The 21,146-nt window shown below is 37.6% G+C and overlaps 1 protein-coding gene across 7 annotated transcripts in view; it reads left to right on the top strand.

The window, feature by feature from the left end:
* The window catches only part of LOC149564308 (membrane magnesium transporter-like), a 53,163-nt gene extending 34,928 nt beyond the window's left edge, over positions 1–18,235 (top strand). For 6 of the 7 annotated variants that reach the window (XM_089827365.1, XM_089827368.1, XM_089827369.1 and 3 more), the window contains exon 5: positions 17,937–18,235. In XM_089827365.1, the coding sequence (XP_089683491.1) occupies positions 17,937–18,030 (94 nt within the window). In that variant the 3' untranslated portion in view covers positions 18,031–18,235. Of the gene's footprint in view, positions 1–17,179; positions 17,289–17,936 lie in introns of those variants that run through there. The other variant, XM_089827366.1, reaches the window with a different exon arrangement.
* Positions 18,236–21,146: the final 2,911 nt, after the last annotated feature.

Genomic DNA, 21,146 nt, shown 5'->3' on the forward strand with positions numbered 1-21,146 from the left:
TAATTAACTAACTCACTCATCTAGTGACCATTAGAGATTTCATCAATGTCTAAATAACTAACTCATTTCTCATGATCATGAAAATATCTCATTATCAGTTGATACAACATATATAATTCAACAAACTCATTTCACATGATTAGGAAGAAATAAATTGATACAACGGCTTAATTAACTAACTCACTTCACATGATTAGGAAGAAATAAATTGATGCAATGTCTATAATTAACTAACTTCACATGATCAAGAAGAAATAAATTGATGCAAAGTCTATAATCAACTAACTCACTTCACATGATCAGGAAGAAATAAATTGATGCAATGTCTATAATTAACTAACTCACTTCACATGATAATAATTCATTAAACCAACGACTATGATCGATTTAAAATTTAGGGCAAAAGTTTGGGATGTAACATACCCACCCCCTTTAGATTTTTCATCGTCCTCGATGAAAATAATAGCAAATTTAGGTAGTACTCAGTCAATTATATGGAAAGAAAAGAAATATTCTGTTTTCAATCTCAAAGAAAAGATAGGGATATCTTTGAAAAATATCATGATAATCCTCCCAGGTGGCATTATTTTCAGCATACTAGTCCTACTGGACCTTGCACTGCGTTACTTCCTAACTTTGTAACCGTAGGTTACATACCTCGAGTATTTTGAGCCGTCCTACCTCTACCACACCTGGTTCTCTCACCTGTAGTAATTTCCAATCAATCATATGTTCATGGTGGGTAATAAACTTTTTAAGATATGACACATGGAAGACGTCATGCATCCTGGCAAGGGCTGGTGGTAAAGCAATCCTATAAGCCACTGTGTTTACAACTTCCAAAACTTCAAAGGGTTCTACATATCTCGGGGCTAACTTAGCATTCTTGCTGAACTTGATGGTACTTTTCTAAGGTTTAACCCTTAGTAACACCTTGTCCCTTATTGAGAATTCTTTGCATGTTCTTTTCGCATTAGCATAACTCTTCTGTCTGTTGTTTGCTTCCTTTAACCTCTGACGAATCTGGAGTACTTGTTCCTCCATCTCCTGAAGCATTTCAGGCCCGACAATGATTCTATCTTCCAATCGATCCAACTCACTGGAGTTATGCACTTACGACCATACAAAGCCTCAAAGGGAGCCATTCTAATGGTGGACTGATAAGAGTTATTATATGCAAATTCTACCAGGGGTAAGTATGTTTCCCATTGGTACTGTTGGTCCATACAGTATACTCTTAGGAGATCTTCTAATACTTGATTTACTCGTTGTGTCTGACTATCTGTCTCAGGATGATAGGCTGAACTAATATTCAATTTGGTGCCCAAAGCTGTAAAAAATGTCTGTCAGAATCTGAAAGTTATCCTAGCATCCATATCTGAAATAATTTTCTTCAGAATTCCGTGCAACCTAAAAATCTCTTTTATGAACTTAAGGGCAATCTTGGGCGCTCCATCAGATAAATTCCCTGGTATGAAATGAGTGTTATTGTAGTTTTTTATTTTTCCTATTTTGCTAGATTTTTCCTACACTTTTTAATAATCTCGCTTAGGTTAATAAAGCATGTCTTATTAGGTGAATGGTTGTGAGGTGTCACTTTCCTACATGTGAGCATCTATTACCTATCTTGGGAAGATACTTTACTATCTTTAGTCCGATAGATGGTTGCTCCTCATTGGTTGGTGTTGCCACCTCCTCCCTCTTCCTAGCCTATATAAGCATGCTACCTGACTTGTATTTGGATCTCTTGTTTTTGCATCCTCGTAATGCTATTTTGCTTCTAGCATTTGCATTACTCTCTCGGAGACTAACTCTGTGTTGCTATTTTGATTTTGTATCATTTGCATTCATAGTTTAGATATTTACTCTTTGCACTAGTTTTCTAGGTTGTTAATCTTTTCAGATTCTAGCATGGTATTAGAGCTTTTCTATGTGCAAAAATAGATTTTAGTTTCCTTAATTGAGAGATTCGAGGGGGGGGGGGGGGGGGGGGGGTTAATAAATTTTATTGTAGTTTTTGAAAAACGAAGTATGCTCTTCTCTTGCATCTTTGGATGATCTTGAGAATCAGAAAAGTTTTGACAAAAACGATTTTTCTCTGGGGTTTCAATCTCAAATCTAACAACCAACTTGCATATTTGGAGTTTTCAATCAGTATTGCAGGTTCCAGCATGCCATTAATGGACTTAGGAAGCTGATCTAGCATTTGCATGTCATATTTTGTTTGTTGGGGTGGTTTCTTGATTTTTGGAGGCATTTTTTACTGTTAAAGGCGTCTGATTTACACTACACCAACATCTTCTGTACATCAGCAAGGAAAAAGCTTTCTGGGTTTTGTTCGCAGCCCCGAAAAACCATCTGGGTATTTTTTAGATTTTGCATGCAAGCTGTATATTTTGCAGAATCGAGCATGAAAGGCTACAGCCAAACCCCTCTCCATTGGCAGTCGCAGATTTGAATGCAGTTTTCAAATGTCTCGTTCTTGCTCATACGGACTCCGATTTTGATGATTCTTGTTATGAACTTGGCTATTTTTTTGTGCTCTATCCACTGGTGGAGTTCTTTTTTGATTTTCATGCATGAATTCTTCAAAAATTGCAGATTCTCAGCCGTGACTGTGCACAGTTCTCATTTTGGAAACTTCGGAGGATCATAACTTTCTCATACGACCTCGTATCGAGGCGATTCTTTTTTTGAAAGTGCATGATTTTTCGAGTAGATCGCAGTGGTGCTATTTGTTTCCTTGATTATTGTGCCCAAGTTTCACTTTTAGCATATACTCTTCATGAGGGTTTGTAATGTATTGAAATCAAGACCACTAAGTATTTTTTTCTAGTGGTAGTTGTAAACGCACTAAAATAAAGTGCCAAATCATATTTCTTTGGGGGGGGGGGGGGGGGTTCTTTGATTGAGTAAAAAGGGGGGGGCATTGTCGTGGCTGGGTTCTCTTCTTTTTAGCATTTCTTTGCATTTCTTCATCATGGATCAAATAAATATGCCCATCCTAACTCCATACAATTACTTTGAGTGGAAATCACGCATGATAATTCACTTAAGGAAAGCTGGATTAAATAGGATAACTATGGGACTTGAAACTGAACCTGCTAAAGATGAAGACAAGCCTAAGTGGTTTAACAAATGTGATGAGGCATATGGAACATTGTGTTTCTCTGTTTCTCCTGACTTGCTATTTCACATTGAGTCTTTGGATACACCAAATGAAATATGGACAAAGCTAGAAACATTATTTGGCACACAAGATTCAATGAGGGGTCATATGTTGGAAAATGAATTAATTAGTTTGAGTCCAGGCAATTTCAACACAATCCAAGATTTCTTCACCAAATTGAAATCACTAAGGCTGCAGTTAAAACAATGTGGAATTGAAAAGAAAGATGAACAACTGATTCTCAGTATTCTCTCTAAGCTAAGTTCAGAATATTCTGTGTTTGTCTCTACCTTCTATGCTACTAAGGGTGCACTTGGTACTCAATTCACCATGCCATTTCTAGATGATTTTGCTGTCAATCTCAGTCGAGAACAGGACAAGCTAATCCAGATGGGCACTCTTAAGTCCTCTAAGTCACATGCCTTAGCAACCAACCAAGGCACAAAAGAACAAAAAGGACAAAGTAGTAACAACAATAGTAAGGATGAGAAACAAAATAATAGTGAGGAAAAGAAGGATCAGATACCAATTGCTTCAAAAGCAACTATTGATACCTCATCCTCTAAGGGCGATAAGCCTAAGAAAGAAAAGGTTAAATGTGCCTATTGTAAAAGACCTGGTCATGATGAACATAAATGTTTGAAGAAACAAATTGATCACTTGACATACATTCTTGAGAAGAATAATATTAGTGTTCCTGAGTCTATCAAACAAAGTTCTAATGAAGAGTCTAACAAGGCAAAAGAAAACAACAAGGGGAAAGGAAAGGGCAAAGCTCTTGTTGCAGTTGCTTCCTCACCATCCACTTGGGTTCTTGATTCGGGTGCTTCGCACCACATGGCTTCATCTAAGGAAGAACTTGCATCCTTGGAGCCATGTACTATGCCTTCTATTTTGATGGGTGATGACACTCCTATTGAGGTGTGTGGGAGAGGGTCTGTTGATGTGGGGGATGGCACATTCCATGATGTTCTTTGTGTACCCTCATTATCAACTAATCTCCTATCAATATACCAAATCACTCACACAGGTTTAAGCAAGCGGGTTGAGTTCACTCCTGATTCAGTGGAGATACGTGAGTTGCATAGTTATTCTGTAGTTGCAGTTGGGAGAGCAGATCATCAGTCACGACTCTATCTATTTTCTCACTTTGTTCCTGATCCTCCTTCATCTGTTTTGCTCACTCACTCTAATGATGTGAGTAAATTATGGCATGAGCGGTTTGGCCATCTTAACTTCGGCTATTTGCATCAGCTCAACCAGTAGAGCATGGTCACAAGGTTGCCTTCATTTCAATTCTCATGAGGTGTTTGCCAAGGTTGCATTCTTGGTAAGCATCCTAAGGAAAAGTTTGACAAAAGTAAGGCATGGAGAGCTTCACAGATACTAGAGTTAGTTCACAGTGATTTGGCTGGTCCATTTCAACATCCTTCTTTCAGCAAGGCTCGATATGTTCTCACATTCATTGATGACCTTTCTCGATATACATGGGTGTACCTTCTCAAACATAAGCCAAAGGTATTTGATCATTTTCAAGACTTCAAAATTTTTGTAGAAAAGCAATCTGAGAAAGCCATCAAGGTTTTGTGCACAGACAATGGTGGTGAGTATGTCAACCATCGGTTTGAAAGATTTTGCACTTCAGAGGGGATTGATTTACAGCATTCAGTTCCATACAATCCTCAACAAAATGGTGTTGCAGAACGAAAGAATAGATCCTTGAAGGAAATGGCAAACTGTATGATTCACTCTAGATCTCTTGCACCACAGTATTGGGCAGAAGCCATTAACTGTGCTTGTTATATCCAGAACCGTGTTCCTCACCGAGCCTTGAAGGGAGTTACTCCTTTTGAAGCTTGGAGCGGTCGAAAACCATCAGTTAAGCACTTTCGAGTTTTTGGCTCCCCTGCATGGGCCCACATTCCTACAGAGAAACGTAAGGCCTTGGATCCGCAAAGCAGACCTTGCATATTTGTAGGTTATCCTGATGGTGTGAAGTGTTATCGGTTGCTCCACCCTACTACACATGAGTTATTCATTGAGAGGAGTGTTCAGTTTGAGGAGGGATCTTCAAGCTCACTTTCTATCACTTCTCCAACTCCTTCTACCTTGACATTAGAGTCACTTGGAATACATGACAGATCTTCTGATGAGTCAGATTCACCTGAACAGTCTTCTACCTCTACTTCTGATGCAGAAAGTGATTCAGAGAACTCACCTCCTTCCTCTCCTAGTGATCATTCAGAGGTTAATGATTCCCCTCCAGATTCTCCATCTTCTTGCCCACTTTGGGCTAGACAGACCTTGCAGTCTGCAGGTGATTGGGTTGGGGATCCATCAGACACCAGGCGAACTCGTTCACAATTCCAGGATGCTCCACATGTCTTCATTGCTACTGCCTCAGATCTACAGTCCTTTCATGAGGCTTCTGGTATTTCTGAGTGGGATACAGCTATACAGGAAGAGTATAGTTCCTTGATGAGGAACTACACTTGGGATCTTGTCCCTCTTCCTAAAGGAAGAAAACTTGTTCGATGTAAGTGGATCTATCGGACAAAATTTGCAGCAGATGGGTCAGTTGACAAACACAAGGCTCGCTTGGTCGCCAAAGGATTCTCCCAGGTTCCTGGGATTGACTACTCTGAGACTTTTGCGCCAGTTGCCCGAATGAATTCCATTCGAATTGTTCTTGCCATTGCTGCAGCTAATCGTTGGGAAGTACATCAGATGGATGTGAAGAGTGCTTTTCTTCATGGTAACCTTCATGAGGAGATCTACATGGAGCAGCCACAGGGCTTCCTTCAGGATTCTTCACTTGTGTGTCGTCTTCGAAAGTCTCTCTATGGCCTCAAACAGGCTCCTCAGGCCTGGTATGCCAAGATGGACTCCTTCCTTCTATCAGTTGGGTTCACTCAGTGCCATTCTGATCCTAATGTCTACATTTTGCAACAGGGTGATTCACTTCTATTTTTGGTTTTGTATGTTGATGACTTGCTGATCATAGGAAGCTCTTCACCAACCATTAAGGCTGTCAAAGTGGCCCTTCAGGACAGTTTTTTGATGACTGACTTGGGCTTGTTGCATTACTTTCTGGGGATTGAGATCCTTCAGTCTCCTTCTGGGATCACCATTACACAATCCAAGTATGCTCTAGATTTACTCTCGAGGTTTCATATGGCTGACTGTAAGCCTGCTCCGACTCCCTTCCTTTCTGGAGTCAAACTTGAGGCTCAATGTTCTTCTCCACTTGTTGATGGCACTTTGTACCGCCAACTTGTTGGGAGTCTCATTTATCTGACTTATACGAGACTTGACATCTCCTATGCTATAGGCATGGTCTCTTGATTCATGCAGGAGCCCCATGAGTTACACTGGAAAGCAGCCAAGCGGATCCTTCACTACATTCAAGGTTCTCATAGTTGTGGGATTCACTACGCAGCAAGTATTGAGCTTGATTTGGTGGGCTACACAGATTCAGATTGGGCAGGTGATTCTGAGGATCGCAAGTCTACTTCAGGGTATAGCTTCTCACTTGGGTCAGGTCCTGTTTGTTGGTCGAGCAAAAAGCAGTCTGCTATTGCTCTGTCTTCTACTGAGGCTGAGTATCGGGGGGCTGTAAATGCCGCCACTAAGGCCATTTGGATTCAACATCTTCTCATTGAGTTTGGTATCCAGATCAGACGGCCATCACTCATATTTTGTGACAACTAGAGTGCCATTCAGATTTCACGGAATCCAGTTCATCATCAGCGGACCAAACACATAGAGGTCCACATGCACTACATCCGGGAGCTCATCCATGGTCATGTCATTGACCTTCGCTATTGTCCGACTTCCGAGCAAGTTGCTGATATCTTCACCAAACCCTTCACTGAGAGCAAGTTCCTTCATTTGCAAGCTTTGCTGGGGGTACGGGATGCTTCATCTTTTGGGGGGGCCTCTTCCTCTCACTCGGAGTCCTGACTTTTTTTGTGTGGGGGGGTCTCTTTTCTCTCTCTTTTGGGAAATCTTATGTACATGGGTACCTCATCAGGCTTGACTTGCCAGGACCCATTTCTACATCCACCTAAGCTTTGCTTATGGGGGGGTGTTAGTGTAGTTTTTTATTTTTCCTATTTTGCTAGGTTTTTCCTACACTTTTTAATAATCTCGCTTAGGTTAATAAAGCATGTCTTATTAGGTGAATGGTTGTGAGGTGTCACCTTCCTACATGTGAGCATCCATTACCTATCTTGGGAAGATACTTTGCTATCTTTAGTCAGATAGGTGGTTGCTCCTCATTGGTTGGTGTTGCCACCTCCTCCCTCTTCCTAGCCTATATAAGCATGCTACCTGGCTTGTATTTGGATCTCTTGTTTTTGCATCCTTGTAATGCTATTTTGCTTCTAGCATTTGCATTACTCTCTTGGAGACTAACTCTGTGTTGCTATTTTGATTTTGTATCATTTGCATTCATAGTTTAGATATTTACTCTTTGCACTAGTTTTCTGGGTTGTTAATCTTTTCAGATTCTAACAATGAGCAACTTTAGTCAATCTGTTAACCACGATTAAAATAGTGTTATGTTGATTCCGGGTCATAGGTAACCATTGTACAAAATCCATGGATATTACTTGCCACTTCCACTTGGGTACTTCATTTGGGTGTAACAAGCCTGTTGGATATCGATGTTCTGCTTTCACTCTCTGGCATTCTAAACACCCTACTACAAACTCAATTATTTCCCTTTTCATCCCCTTCTAAAAATATAAAGGTTTTATATCGGATAACATTTTCGTTACTCCTAGATGTCCTAAATATAGGGCTAAGTGAAATTCACCTAAAATCTATCTTTGGAGTTCACGGTCGTTGGGCACATAGATTCTGTGGTGGTATCTTAATAATCCATCTTCTTCTAAGCTAAACTCTGAATACTTAGGATCTTGCGGGTCTCTGATAAGAGCCAAGCTGATTTCTATATAAAACTCATCATGCTCCAGGTCTCGTAAAATTTGATCCCTCAACTTGAAGCTTATAGTAGTTATCGCCAAGATGGGTCTTTTTCGGCTTAGGGCATCTGCCACCTTGTTTTCCTTACCTTTTATATAGCTTATATCGCACTCATAATCTACTAAGAATTCCAGCCACCTTCTTTGTCTAGCATTAAGATTTTGTTAGGTGAAAATATATTCTTCAAACTATGGTGATCAGATCTAAGCTCAAAAGGTTTTCCGATAAGTAATGTCTCCACATTTGCAAAGCATACAATATTGTTGCTAATTCAAGATCATGGGGTGCGTAATTCTATTCATAATTTTTCAGTGTCCTAGATTTGTAAGCAATGACCTGTTCATCTTGCATTAACAGACCTCCTAATCCCCTCTGAATGCATCCGTTATAACTATGAACTTTTTTTGTGGATCAGGTACCCTCAAAATAGGTGCAGTAGTCAATTTTTCTTTTAGAAATTCGAAAGTTGATTGACACTTCTCTGTCCAAATAAACTTCTTTCTCTTTCTCTAAAGTGAAGTGATTGGATAGGCCATCCTTGAAATGTTTTTGACAAACTTTCTGTAGAACCCAGCTAATGCCATAAAGCTCCTAACTTTGGATACATTTTTAGGTATGGGCCATTCCTTAATCACTTTAATCTTAGATGGATCCACCGCTATACCCCAAGCTGATATAATGTACCCTGGATACTGAATTTCCTTTTGGTAAAAAGCACACTTAGATAGTTGCCCATATAACTTGTGTTCTCTTAGTCTTTGCAGAACTATTTTAAAGTACTTCTGATGTTCTTCTTCGTTCTTAGAGTATATTAAAAGGTCATCTATAAAGACCAATACAAACTTGTCCAAGCAATCTTGAAATATACTATTCATTAAATTCATGAAAGCTGCTGGGGCATTGGTTAACCCGAAAGGCAATACTGTAAACTCATAATGTCCATACTTGGTTCTGAATGCTGTTTTATGTATATCCTCATCTTTGATTCACAGCTAATGTGTCCTGACCTTAAATCAATTTTTGAAAATACTGTCGCACCCTTTGTTTGGTCAAAAAGATCATCTATCCTCGGCAATGGACACCGATTTTTTATGGTGATTTTATTAAGCATCCTATAATTTATACATAGTCTCATGGTTCCATCCTTCTTCCTTACAAACAGCACTAGGGCTCCCCATGGTGAGACACTAGGCCGGATCATCTTCTTATCTAGCATATCCTAAAGTTGGATCTGTAACTCTATTAACTTTATAGTTGTCATTCTATATGGAGCTCGAGATATGGGTTCTGCTCCTCGTATCAAGTCTATGGTAAAATCAAATGCTCGGGAAGGGGGTAGTCCAGGAAGTTCCTCAGGAAACACATCTTGATAGTTCTTCAAATAGGGGCATTTTTCTTTGAAGGATTCTTTGACTTTTTCTTGATTTCTCCATCTTCATAAATGTAATCATTCCCATATGTGGTTGTTTTAGATTCCCTCGTATCCTCAATCCTAACTACGAAAATCTCACAGTCTTTCCTCCCATATCTCTTAAGTTGCATTGCAAAAATCTGTTTTGATCTAATTTTGTGTTTAATCCCCAAAATGCTTGTTGGTTTGCCTTGATCATCCACACAGTTTACAATTTTGGCAAGACAATCTACTTTATCCTTATGTTCATTGAGCCAATCACTTCCTATGATAATGTCGTATGACCCCAGCGGTGCTACATATAAGTTCAATTCTGTTGAGAAATTCGAAAAGTCAACTTGAGCTTCAAATAGGGATTGCTCCACCTTAGCCCTTGATTGGTTTGCATACTCGACTGTCCATGGTTTTGCCATAAAACTAGATCTTTTCGAGAACCTACCTAATAGCCTAGGTGATATAAAACATTTAGATGCTTCGGTATCAATTAATATGGACATAGGGTTCTCGTAAATCTTACCTAGAGTTTCAATGGGGCCTATCTGCTGCTCTGCTTGTCTATTATCCAGGGCTGCATGAATCCTTTGCTAAAAGGCTTGTTGCTCCTGCGGCAAAGGTGGTCGCTGTTGCTGGCTGATGTTGGGTTTAATGGGGCACTATTTCATGAAATGATCCCCTCCACAGTTAAAACATCCTCCCGGTGGTCCCTTCTTCTCGTTATTCCGGTTGTTCTTATTCGTATAATAATTGCTTTTGACATACCTTGCTCCATTGCCTTTTAATTTAGGTTTGTTATTCTTATAGTCCTTAAATTGCGTTTTTTGAGGTCCGAAGTCAGCACCATTTGAATTCCAGGTAGTTTTCCTCTTGTTGTCTCGGATGGAGTCATCCTTTCTAATCTTGTGTTCTTGTCGGACAGCCTTCTCTAGGGCCTCTTCCATGGTTCAAGGAGCGAGAACGTCAATAGCTCCTCCTATCCTATTGTTCAACCCCATGATGAATTTTCTCACCTTCAGATTAGTGTCTTGTTGATAAGGTAGCACGTATTTAAGCAATCATGTGAATCTCTCCCAGTACTTATGTACCGACATATCTTCTTGTTTTAAGTTTTGGAAATCTAAAAGCTTCTGATCATAGAAGGTTTGAGGTAGCCAACGTTTCCGAAATATGTTCACAAATTTTTCCCAAGTGATTTCAGTGGTTCTAATGTTTTGTTCGACCTTGGTATTTCCCCACCAAGTTGTAGCTTGTCTGGTGAAATGATATATTCCCCAAACTATCTTTGATGTCTCAAAGAAATTCCTAATCTCAAAATATTGTTCCAACTCGGTTAACCATGCTTTTGCTTTCTCCCCAGACTCAGAACAGAAAAACTTAGGTGGTTTAATTTTCTTTATGTCTGCTGATAAATCAGCTACTATTTATTTCTTCTTTTGTTTTTCTGATTGTTTGGGAGAGGGAGTTTTGTCACGTTCAGAGACTTCTGTCTATGCTCTAAATGTGGGTGTGGTTTGCACTTCCTCATGGTTATGCCTTATCTGGGCTGCCATTTCACTCATTCTTTTTTTATGGTTTCTAACTTTAATTGTGTTTCTTGCAAGATCTGGAGTAGCAGTTCATTAGAAGATTGATGGTTCTCGTGTATTATATCTTGATTTACAATATTCTCATTGCTTTTCATTACTATGTTTAGGATTCCCACCTGTTAATTTGCAATTGTGTTAACTATGTGGAAAGAAAAAATCTAATAGAGAGAAAGTCTTGCAACACATGTTTTCAAATATCTTAACTTCATTGCTTCACTAAGCAATTTCATTTACAAAATTTTCCTCTATTGAGGAGTTTTACATTCACATAATAATTAATCTTGCTTTATAGCACTACTAGATTGGTACATATCATGCACCATCCATGATTTATAAAACTATAATAGAGGGTTACTCTGCTGAGCATTCCAGCTTTGTATAAGCTTGTTTCTATATGCTGCTTTGTTAACAGGAGGAGTCCACTTGACTCTTTCTTTCTTTATCTGGTTAATTACCTGATTTAGGATTTCATTATCTCGGGGTACATAACAAGAGGTATAATCATATTTAGTCATGTTTCTAATGAGATAGGGAAAGATGGGATGCCGAGTTTTCTTGCGGGGTGTTTTACATACTAACATCCTGTAGTCAATTTAGATTTCTATTAGGTTTCAAGAAGGTAGGGTGCCCTAGGTTTAGTGTCGAACCCAACGCTCTGATACCATATGTAACATACGAATTTTTATAACAAATTTTAATCTCATATATATCTAATTTTACAAGTAATTGATTCCATTTCACATGACATTGATTCCTACCAACTGATTATAACTGAAAGAAACTCTAACTGTATTTCATATTCAGCTGATTTTACAAGAAACAAAAAGAAATATTTATGCATTGCTAACAATTTATCTACTTATAACATTTTCAACTGAAAATAAAGTAATGGCTAATTATATCCACTGAAATGCTTATTCAACATAAAAGTAAATGTTTTAAAGTATCCATCTATTCATCTAAGGGTTAAAAGTAAATGAACATACAATATTAACAAAAGAATCCCTTTATCTTGTTGTCCAAGCTTCGACATTAGTGAGAGCAGAAGCATTGAAATAGGCTTAACCTCCCAACTGCGAACCATTACTTATCTCCACTCATCCTAAATTAATAGAACAACCCTCTCTACCTCGGGATTGGGCTTGAGATGTTCATAAGCCCAGCCATTTGAGTAATCAGGTGGGTTGAGTGTCCCAACAGTTATTCTCCAAAATAATTGAAGCATTTGGACAAGCAACAAAGATCACATGTTCGACACATCAACCTAATTTCTACCCTAGCCAAGGATTTCAATTTGGGTCTACAAACCCGATCGCCACCACTCAACTTGACAACATATTTCATAACTGGAACATGCATGAGCTATTATAGTTTTTTGCTTTTTAGTTTTTTATTCTGATTCCATTCTTGCTTGTGCAAACTCTCTACACCTCCTCACCTTCTCAGGCTGCCATGGCGGTGATTCCTAGGTACTCACGAGTCATATCCACTATATTTGCTTTACACCTCTTCACCTATAATAGCATTATCGCCGGTGAAGTCCTCAGTGTTGGATATAATTTCCATCTCAGTATGGTATAAATGAGTTTAGTAAATTCTGATCAGAATTGTTTATTCATGGTTATCGTTGCATATCCATCCCTTATGCACATGGTTGATACTCTATTATGAATAAAGATCATCAGTGAAATAATAGACAAATTAGATTGACTAGAAATCTATTGATATCCATCTCGATTTCAATTTGTAAATAAGTGGCATCAGTATTTGAATGTTATACAAAACCAGATACATGACTGGTATGGAAATAAGAAAGGAATACAATTGTGGTTCAATGGTTTCTATACTTGATTCTTATGATAAACAAGACTGACAGCAGCCATAGCAATATGAAAAGAATTAAAACATTGTTCGATGGTTATAGTACTCGTTTGGTAATCAAGACTCACACAGGCATAGTAATGTGGAAGGAATTAAAACAAAGTTTAGTAGTATCTTACGTGTCACTTTGTCTACTCTTGAATCCTTGTGGTAGGAAGAATGACTCTGCTCCTTGCTTAGAGCCTGCGGATATGGAGACGTGGAGGCAGTATGGGATAGCGGAAGAGTAGAGAATGATGTCGAAAACTATACTTAGTTTCTTGTAAAACGTAGAGGGCCGAGAGCCATTGATAGCAAAGAAGGAAAAGATAGATGTCCAATACGATCATGAGACTCTAATATAAAAAGAATAACTTGGCTCTTTGGCTACCAACAGTTGCAAGAAGATTTTCAAATGCAAAACAAATCGGATTTTTAAAAGAAGGAAAAATAGAGGGAAAGAATAAGAAGTTGAAAAGTTTGATTTTATTATTATTGTTTATTCTTATATACGTTCAAGTGTATGTATTGATAAAGTGGCATCATTAGATTATAGCGTATAATTTATTGGTGTCACCTTATTTTTATATACATATGTTCGTATTTGAGTGTGAATAATAATGATTAAATAATGAATTCATTAATAATTCTTCAAAGGTATGAATTATAGTTTTAATTTATATTATTTATTATATTGTTCCTTTAATAGCTCATGTGGTTCCATAATGCAACATGTTGTCAAATCCTAGTATCTTTGCCAGGGTAGCCTTAGGTCAAACCTGTCGATTCAGATGACTGGACCATTCGACCATCCCCTTTCGATGACTCTGTTTAGCAATGCTTCCCCTCTCTTCAGTCTTCTTCCTGCAACCATTCAAACGAACATTCTCGCCAAGACATTAAGTCAAGATATATTAATTGTTAATTCAAAACCATTGTTGATCATCTAGTGACCATTAGAGATTTCATCAACGTCTAAATAACCAACTCATTTCTCATGATCATGAAAATATCTCATTATTAGTTGATACAACATATATAATTCAACTAATTCATTTCACATGATTAGGAAGAAATAAATTGATACAACGGCTATAATTAACTAACTCACTTCACATGATCAGGAAGAAATAAATTGATGCAATGTCTATAATTAACTAACTCACTTCACATGATTAGGAAGAAATAAATTGATGCAACATCTATAATTAACTAACTCACTTCACATGATAATAATTCGTTAAACTAACGGCTATGATCAATTTAAAATTTAGGGCAAAAATTTGGGATGTAACAACACGTGGTTTTTTCAAAAAACCATAAAATCTGAAAACAATGGACACTGCATATGGGATGATATCTCCCCAATTATGGCTCACCATCAGCCCTTTAGCATGGTCTTTAGGTCTAATGAATTCTAATAGAGGCTATGGTATTCTAGGGCTGTCCCCTATTAACAACATTCTGAGCCTAGAAGCAAAATATCTGTCAAACCTGACAAAATTGGCATCAGTCACCTCCCATATCATATCCACACTCCATAATTGAACAGGGAGCTTCTCTCCATCTCTCTCGAATTCCAATTTCATCTCCTTAGAAAAAAAGGTAACTCCCTTGTATAAGCATTTATACATCAGAATGGAGTACCAGCGAAAGGGCTTATCAACCTTAGCCTTTGCAATTCCTATTAAGCCATTATGACTCTCCTCTGCTAAGTGAGTAGCAAAATAAAAAATTGAACTCATTCCATATTGAAAAGTTTGAGCAATAATGAAAACAATGGAGCCTGGGATGTGATCTTGCTCATCCATGCCAAAGATCTTGCAAAGAGAAAAATACAAGGCCTGTGCCCTAGGGTTGAAATACTTTTTCAATAAAGGCTCGGGGGTGTTTTGTGTAACCAAGGGCAAAGATCCAACTTTTACAAAATGCTCCTGCAATGGTCCTCCCCTTAGATATATTCTTTGTGCATCATACCTAGCTTGGAGGCCTTCCATGTCTATTTTTTCATGAACTGCATGGTTAGGGTTTAACTTAAAAACTTCTTTGATAAGTTTTGGTGAAACCCTAAAAAGATTATCACCCACATGGTTCTTTACAATTCTGGTAATTGGGTCATACTTTTTTGCCATTACTGCCAGTAGATCATACAAAGAAAACTCCTGGAACAATCAATTTACCTATATCGAATTCCCATACATTGTTTACTGGAGTATCTAATTTTCTTTCAGCAAACCATTTCCGGAAAAGCCTTAATCCTCCGACAGACACTTCTACATCCCTTAGCAGTTTGCTTTATCATCAAAACCCTCACTGACCAATAACCTAGGGTTTTTCAGAATGAGCTCTTTTGCCCTAGCTAATTCATTCATAGATTGTGGCATTTGTTCCAAGAAATCATCATGTACCGTCCTCTTCAGATAATCTACTTTTCTCGAAAAATCCCTTCGTGGAGGCATGTTTAAAATTTAACCTAATGCAATTACAACTTCTCAATTTTCCAAAAGCTCAAACAACTTACTGGTTTTTCTTGCTTTTTCTCTAGAAATCGCTCATCAATATTGCACTGTGAGAATTTTGCAACGTAATTGCTCAGTAATGGAGAATTGGAAGTTTTATTGCAACATTAAGCTTGCACAAAACATTGATTAAAATTAATGCTTCAATAGTCACATTCTGTGTCACGCCATGAAGTTTGAAATCCCACCATCAATCTTCAAGAATCAGACGGCTTAGTCTGAAACCATTAACCCTTTTTGGAAATGTCCACGCGGTATATATTGCGGTAAAGCGTTGATCGTCAATCTTCCAAAGATCGATGATCATAAAATTCCTTATAACTTTACAAGTTTGGTTTCAGTGTTTCGGGCCCACTGATACAATCATCATCCAAGTCAATGAACACGTAGACTGCTCCACCAATCATCATGTACCATGTCAGCATGCTTTCCAACTTGGCGTGACTAGGCGGCCCTTTGAATGACTGGCCCCACTTGTCCACGTGGCAAGTAGACGCTTCCCTGCTTTAGTTAAACTACAGTCACTTTTATAAAGGGGGAATGCGCCTTCTGTTGATCTTCCCAAGATCAACGGTGTATATATCTCACACATTTTACGACCCAGTCAGCAAGAGCAACCAATAGAATGATGTACCTTCTCCAGTGTGTCTGACATTTGCCAACTGTCTTGATCGTACTACCACAATTTTTCAAACCGGGGGTGCATGACCTCATGCAATACACGTGTCACTAGGGCACTTCCCCGCTTTAGTTAAACTTTGCACATCTTTATATTGCGGTAATATGCCTACCGTAGATCTTCCCAAGATCAATGGTACAATGTTATATTACAAAAAGGTAACCTTGCTGCTCATCTTGACCAGTGGGATGACTTGAAAATTCCAACGTGTTCCGATGCCCCTCTGATAACTCTAAAATCGTTTTGACACTTCCAGCTTTTGCGGTGCGTTTGAGGGGCTAACATCATAAAGAGCTATGTGGCAATCAGGCGCTTGCCCGCATTTGCTAAAAGTCGAGCAAATTCTTATTGCGGGCAAGTGCTCATTGTTGATCTCTCTGAGATCAACGGTTATCAAGTGCAAATCCTGCAGTGGTTAAAACACTTAGGGAAATACTAAGAAAATAACGAAGGGTAAAACCATGGTTAGGACAAGGGTTTACGAGAAAAGATATTTAAATTCCAGGAAAGTATTTTTAAAATAAAAACGGGATAGGGTAAAAATAAAACTTTAAAGTGAAAAAGCTTCATGCGCTATTTTCAAATAAAATATTACTTTCCGATTTTTTTGAAGATTAGGGCATAACAACAAGGGTTTTATGAAATTTTAAAAATTTCATCTAGGGTTTTTTGACACATGTCACATTTTACACATATGACCATTGGTTCTTTCACTATAGGGTATAACAAGTATATGCAAGGTGAAAAACCAGGCCAACATGCTGCTTGATAGATTTCATTGTACTGAATGAGCTGTGAGATAAATTAATTCTTTCCACTGTTGAGCTAACGCAGATGGTTTGAAAAGTTGTTTTCATTATATTTTGCTTTCCCATTTGTTGTGGTTTTTACTGCACTGAGTAAAAGATTTGTGCTCTTTGCGTAACAGTTATTTTTTGCTAATATATTTAATGAATGGAATCTGTGCAGATTGGTATCTCTCCTAGAGAATCTCGATTTCATGATTTTCAACCACCGGCGTAACGTTTTCCCACTGGAATTGGATAACAGTACCTCTAAATAATCTCATTATAAAACTCCAATCCTAACACTCAACTCTAATCCTAACACTCTTCTTTGTAGAATCTACACATGCAAAGCTCAAATGCAAGGCATGCGCACTTAGAAAATTCACATCTCTCACAGCAACTGTCCATTTTTGCCTGTCTTGAGTTATCTTCAAATAAATGGAGCCCACAAATAAAACATAATCAAATACTTCAATAAATAAATAAAAATGCTAGAAATAATGAAAAATTGAGACATTTTTCTCAACATGTGGGTGTGTGCGCATGCATGGGCGTGTGTATTGTGTTTGTGTGCATATCAGGTGTGTGATAAGTGCAGGTATGGATGCATGTGTTTGTGTGTTCTCCCCTTTGCTATCATTCCCAGAGTCAAACCGGATGCTGCAAGTCATGTCCATCAATTCATAACTGTAGGATTTTTGTTAGTAAAAAGGAACAAACCTTACACATGCTGCTTGATAGATTTCGTTGTACTGAATGAGCTGTGAGATAAATTAATTCTTTCCACTGTTGAGCCAACGCAGATGGTTTGAAAAGTTGTTTTCATTATATTTTGCTTTCCGATTTGTTGTGGTTTTTACAGCACTGAGTAAAATATTTATGGTATTTGCATAGCAATTATTTTTTGCTAACACAGTTAATGAATGGAATCTGTGCAGATTGGTATCTCTTCCAGAGAATCTCGATTTCATGATTTTCAACCACCGGGGTAACGTTTTCCCACTGGAATTGGACACAAAATTGAAGTCCTAAGATTGTGTGTATTAAAGCATGTTATGATTTCATTGGCAGGAAATTAAGACCAACTAAATCTTAAATGAAAGCTCCTCTGGGTTTGTGATCCCATTAACTGGATTTTGCATCTCTTTACCCTTTGGAAGCTAGTTTTTGTTCTTAGTCATCTTCCTTTTCCACTGTCACACTTTCATTTTACTCTTAATTGAAGTATTTTTTTTGAGCTTCTTGCTAAATGGAAAATTACAATTATATTTAGGTCATTTTGTGGAAAAATGTGGTGCCTTTCGTGCCTTTCATATTTTTAACTCAAATAATAGTACTGTCCAAGAGAGTATATACTGGGTGCAAGAATATAACAATCATGTTGTACACAAAATGCAATCAACATTTGATCATCTCAATCTTCTGTTAGTCTGATCAATATTTTTTCTCGTGAGTTGCACACCTAATGCCACATCATGCATGATTTTAGGTTTTTTCTTCTAGACAGAAGAAAGCTACATTTTGATGATTTATAATGGTTTGTTTTTGGTATAAGGAGGTGAACCATCAAGTATTGGAACACTAATAATCCAAAACATTGAACATATTATTTAATAAAACAACATTTTGAGTGGATTGTTGAAGCTATTTTCCTAGTGATGTGTATTACTCTAAATATGATGTTTATCAGAATGATAGTTGTTTTGGACTTTTTATTAGCATGAGCATAGCGTTGAGCTTTGAACTGAAAGTAGAAAAGCTTAATGAGAAGTACAAGAAGAGATGGAATCATCTCCTGAAGTTCCACCTACTTGCTAATAATTATCATTAGTTGGAAGTCTACACAAATATAAGTGGACACAAACCTTTTGACTGTTTTTGATTATATCTTGTACATGCGTGCCAAATTCAACCTAGTATAGTGGAAAGAGGAGAATATACCATATGGAATCAAATCACAACATAAGGATTTGGGCATTCAAATAAAAAGGCTTACAAAACTACCTACCTGTCAAGAGGTTTTAGTTACATACTGCAATGATAGCAAGGAATAGCCTAATTGTGTGTTATAACTGAACTTTCATCTCGTTATCTTAATTTTGGCTATCATTTATATTTGAAAATATTACATTTAATAATAAAATAAGTTTAAACTTTATGTTAATAACTTTATTGTGGAGGAAACTCCGTAGTTAAGCGCGCTCAGGTTGGAGTAGTACTGGGATGGGTGACCTCCCGGGAAGTCCCGGTGCTTCACCCCTGTGAGCATCACCTAGATCCAATGAGTGCTAAGTGTTCCATTTATTCTCATGAGAGATGGATTCATGTTGAATCACTACTCATGAAACATGGGTCATCGAGTTTGACTCAAAAATCACACAGTTAAATCCTGATATTCACATCACAATTTGACTAGCTGTGGAAATCATCTCCTACTTATCAATTGATGAGCTTAAGGGGCTTTCCAATGAATGGTTCATAAGGCACAACACTTGGTGAAGGTTTTGCAAATGGGGTTGCAAGCTTTGGGTTTAATTGTGGAGGAAACTCCGTAGTTAAGCGCGCTCAGGCTGGAGTAGTACTGGGATGGGTGACCTCCCGGGAAGTCCCGGTGCTTCACCCCTGTGAGCATCACCTAGATCCAATGAGTGCTAAGTGTTCCATTTATTCTCATGAGAGATGGATTCATGTTGAATCACTACTCATGAAACATGGGTCATCGAGTTTGACTCAAAAATCACACAGTTAAATCCTGATATTCACATCACAATTTGACTAGCTGTGGAAATCATCTCCTACTTATCAACTTACCTCAGGTTTATATATATTGATAACTTTTTATGCATTTAAGATTTTATATTAGAATGATTCGTTTTGCACTTTGAATTACACATGATTAAAAAAGTTACTTTTCCACATGGACACCTCCATCTCCCCAATAAAAAAGACCTCCATCCCTTGTATGGGGAGTTTTCAAAACTTGAGGACATCTTCCGACAGCACCACCACCTACGCCAATTCTGCTATAGGTCATTTGTTATATGGCACATGCTGCTACATACTAATTTATGTCAATTTGTAGTAACCAACATCCCTTTTGCTGCTCCTTTGCCATCCGCAAATTTAAGCCCTTGGATCCATCTCCAATCCCTGCCTCTGCATCAGAAAACTCTGGATGTATGAAACCTTAAATTAATTATTAGGAGAAATTTACATAATATTTAATAAAATTCTCTTTGATCAACAATTATCAATGAAATCCTGAGTTAAATTATTATATGGTAAATTTTATCAAAAAAGGACTCACACGAGGCGTGAGTTGACAACCACCACGAAGCAATAAGATGCGCACAAGAGGTCAGATTAGTTAGCAGAGCAATATAGACATAGCTAGATTCTTTATTGGCTTAAGAAAAGGGACCTCCAGCAGGGACGGATAAAATGCATTTAATACATTTTATTACTGGTGTGTACCTCATCTGATCACTCACCAAAGTGAATACTAATGATCTTTCCTCGATAAGAGACACGGATTTGCATCCAATGGTTAAACTCCAACGAATTAAGTTTCAAGCATATTTTCACTTTCAATTTTCAAAATAAAAATGGAAAGCAATTTGTATGCCACATAATTAGTATAGGCAGGGATCAGTTGCACGATTCAATTTCAGTCATTATACGAGGTGCCTGGAAACGTGGTAACCCCTAGGCGATGCACTGACTCCATAGATTTATTAGAGAAAGCTTCGAATAGACCGTTGTTTCTGTAGGTGGAAATTTAGTATTTTACCATTAATTGGATGAAAGATATATAACTTATTTTCGTGGGGAGGATAAATGATAGAGAGCATATATATAGACGAAACAAAGTGGGTGTTTCAGAGAATGATAAGAAATCTATAAAAATAGCAAGAAAATCTTGCTTATAGAAATAAGCGGTGGCCATCTACTTAAATATAAGATTTCAATCTATACAATCAAATATCATTCTATGTCAATGCTAAATAGTTTTATAATTTGAAATATCAAAAAAAATTTAAAATAAGCAAATAATTTTGTATTTAAAATCATATTTGGTTAACATATACTAATATAACACGTCATTACTTTTTTTAAAACAAATTTCATTATCAATATTTAAAATTAAA

The sequence above is a fragment of the Cupressus sempervirens genome, chromosome 4 (assembly GCF_028749045.1).
Source record: "Cupressus sempervirens isolate cs-2001-9-10 chromosome 4, ASM2874904v1, whole genome shotgun sequence".
NCBI classification, from domain to species: Eukaryota; Viridiplantae; Streptophyta; class Pinopsida; order Cupressales; family Cupressaceae; genus Cupressus; species Cupressus sempervirens.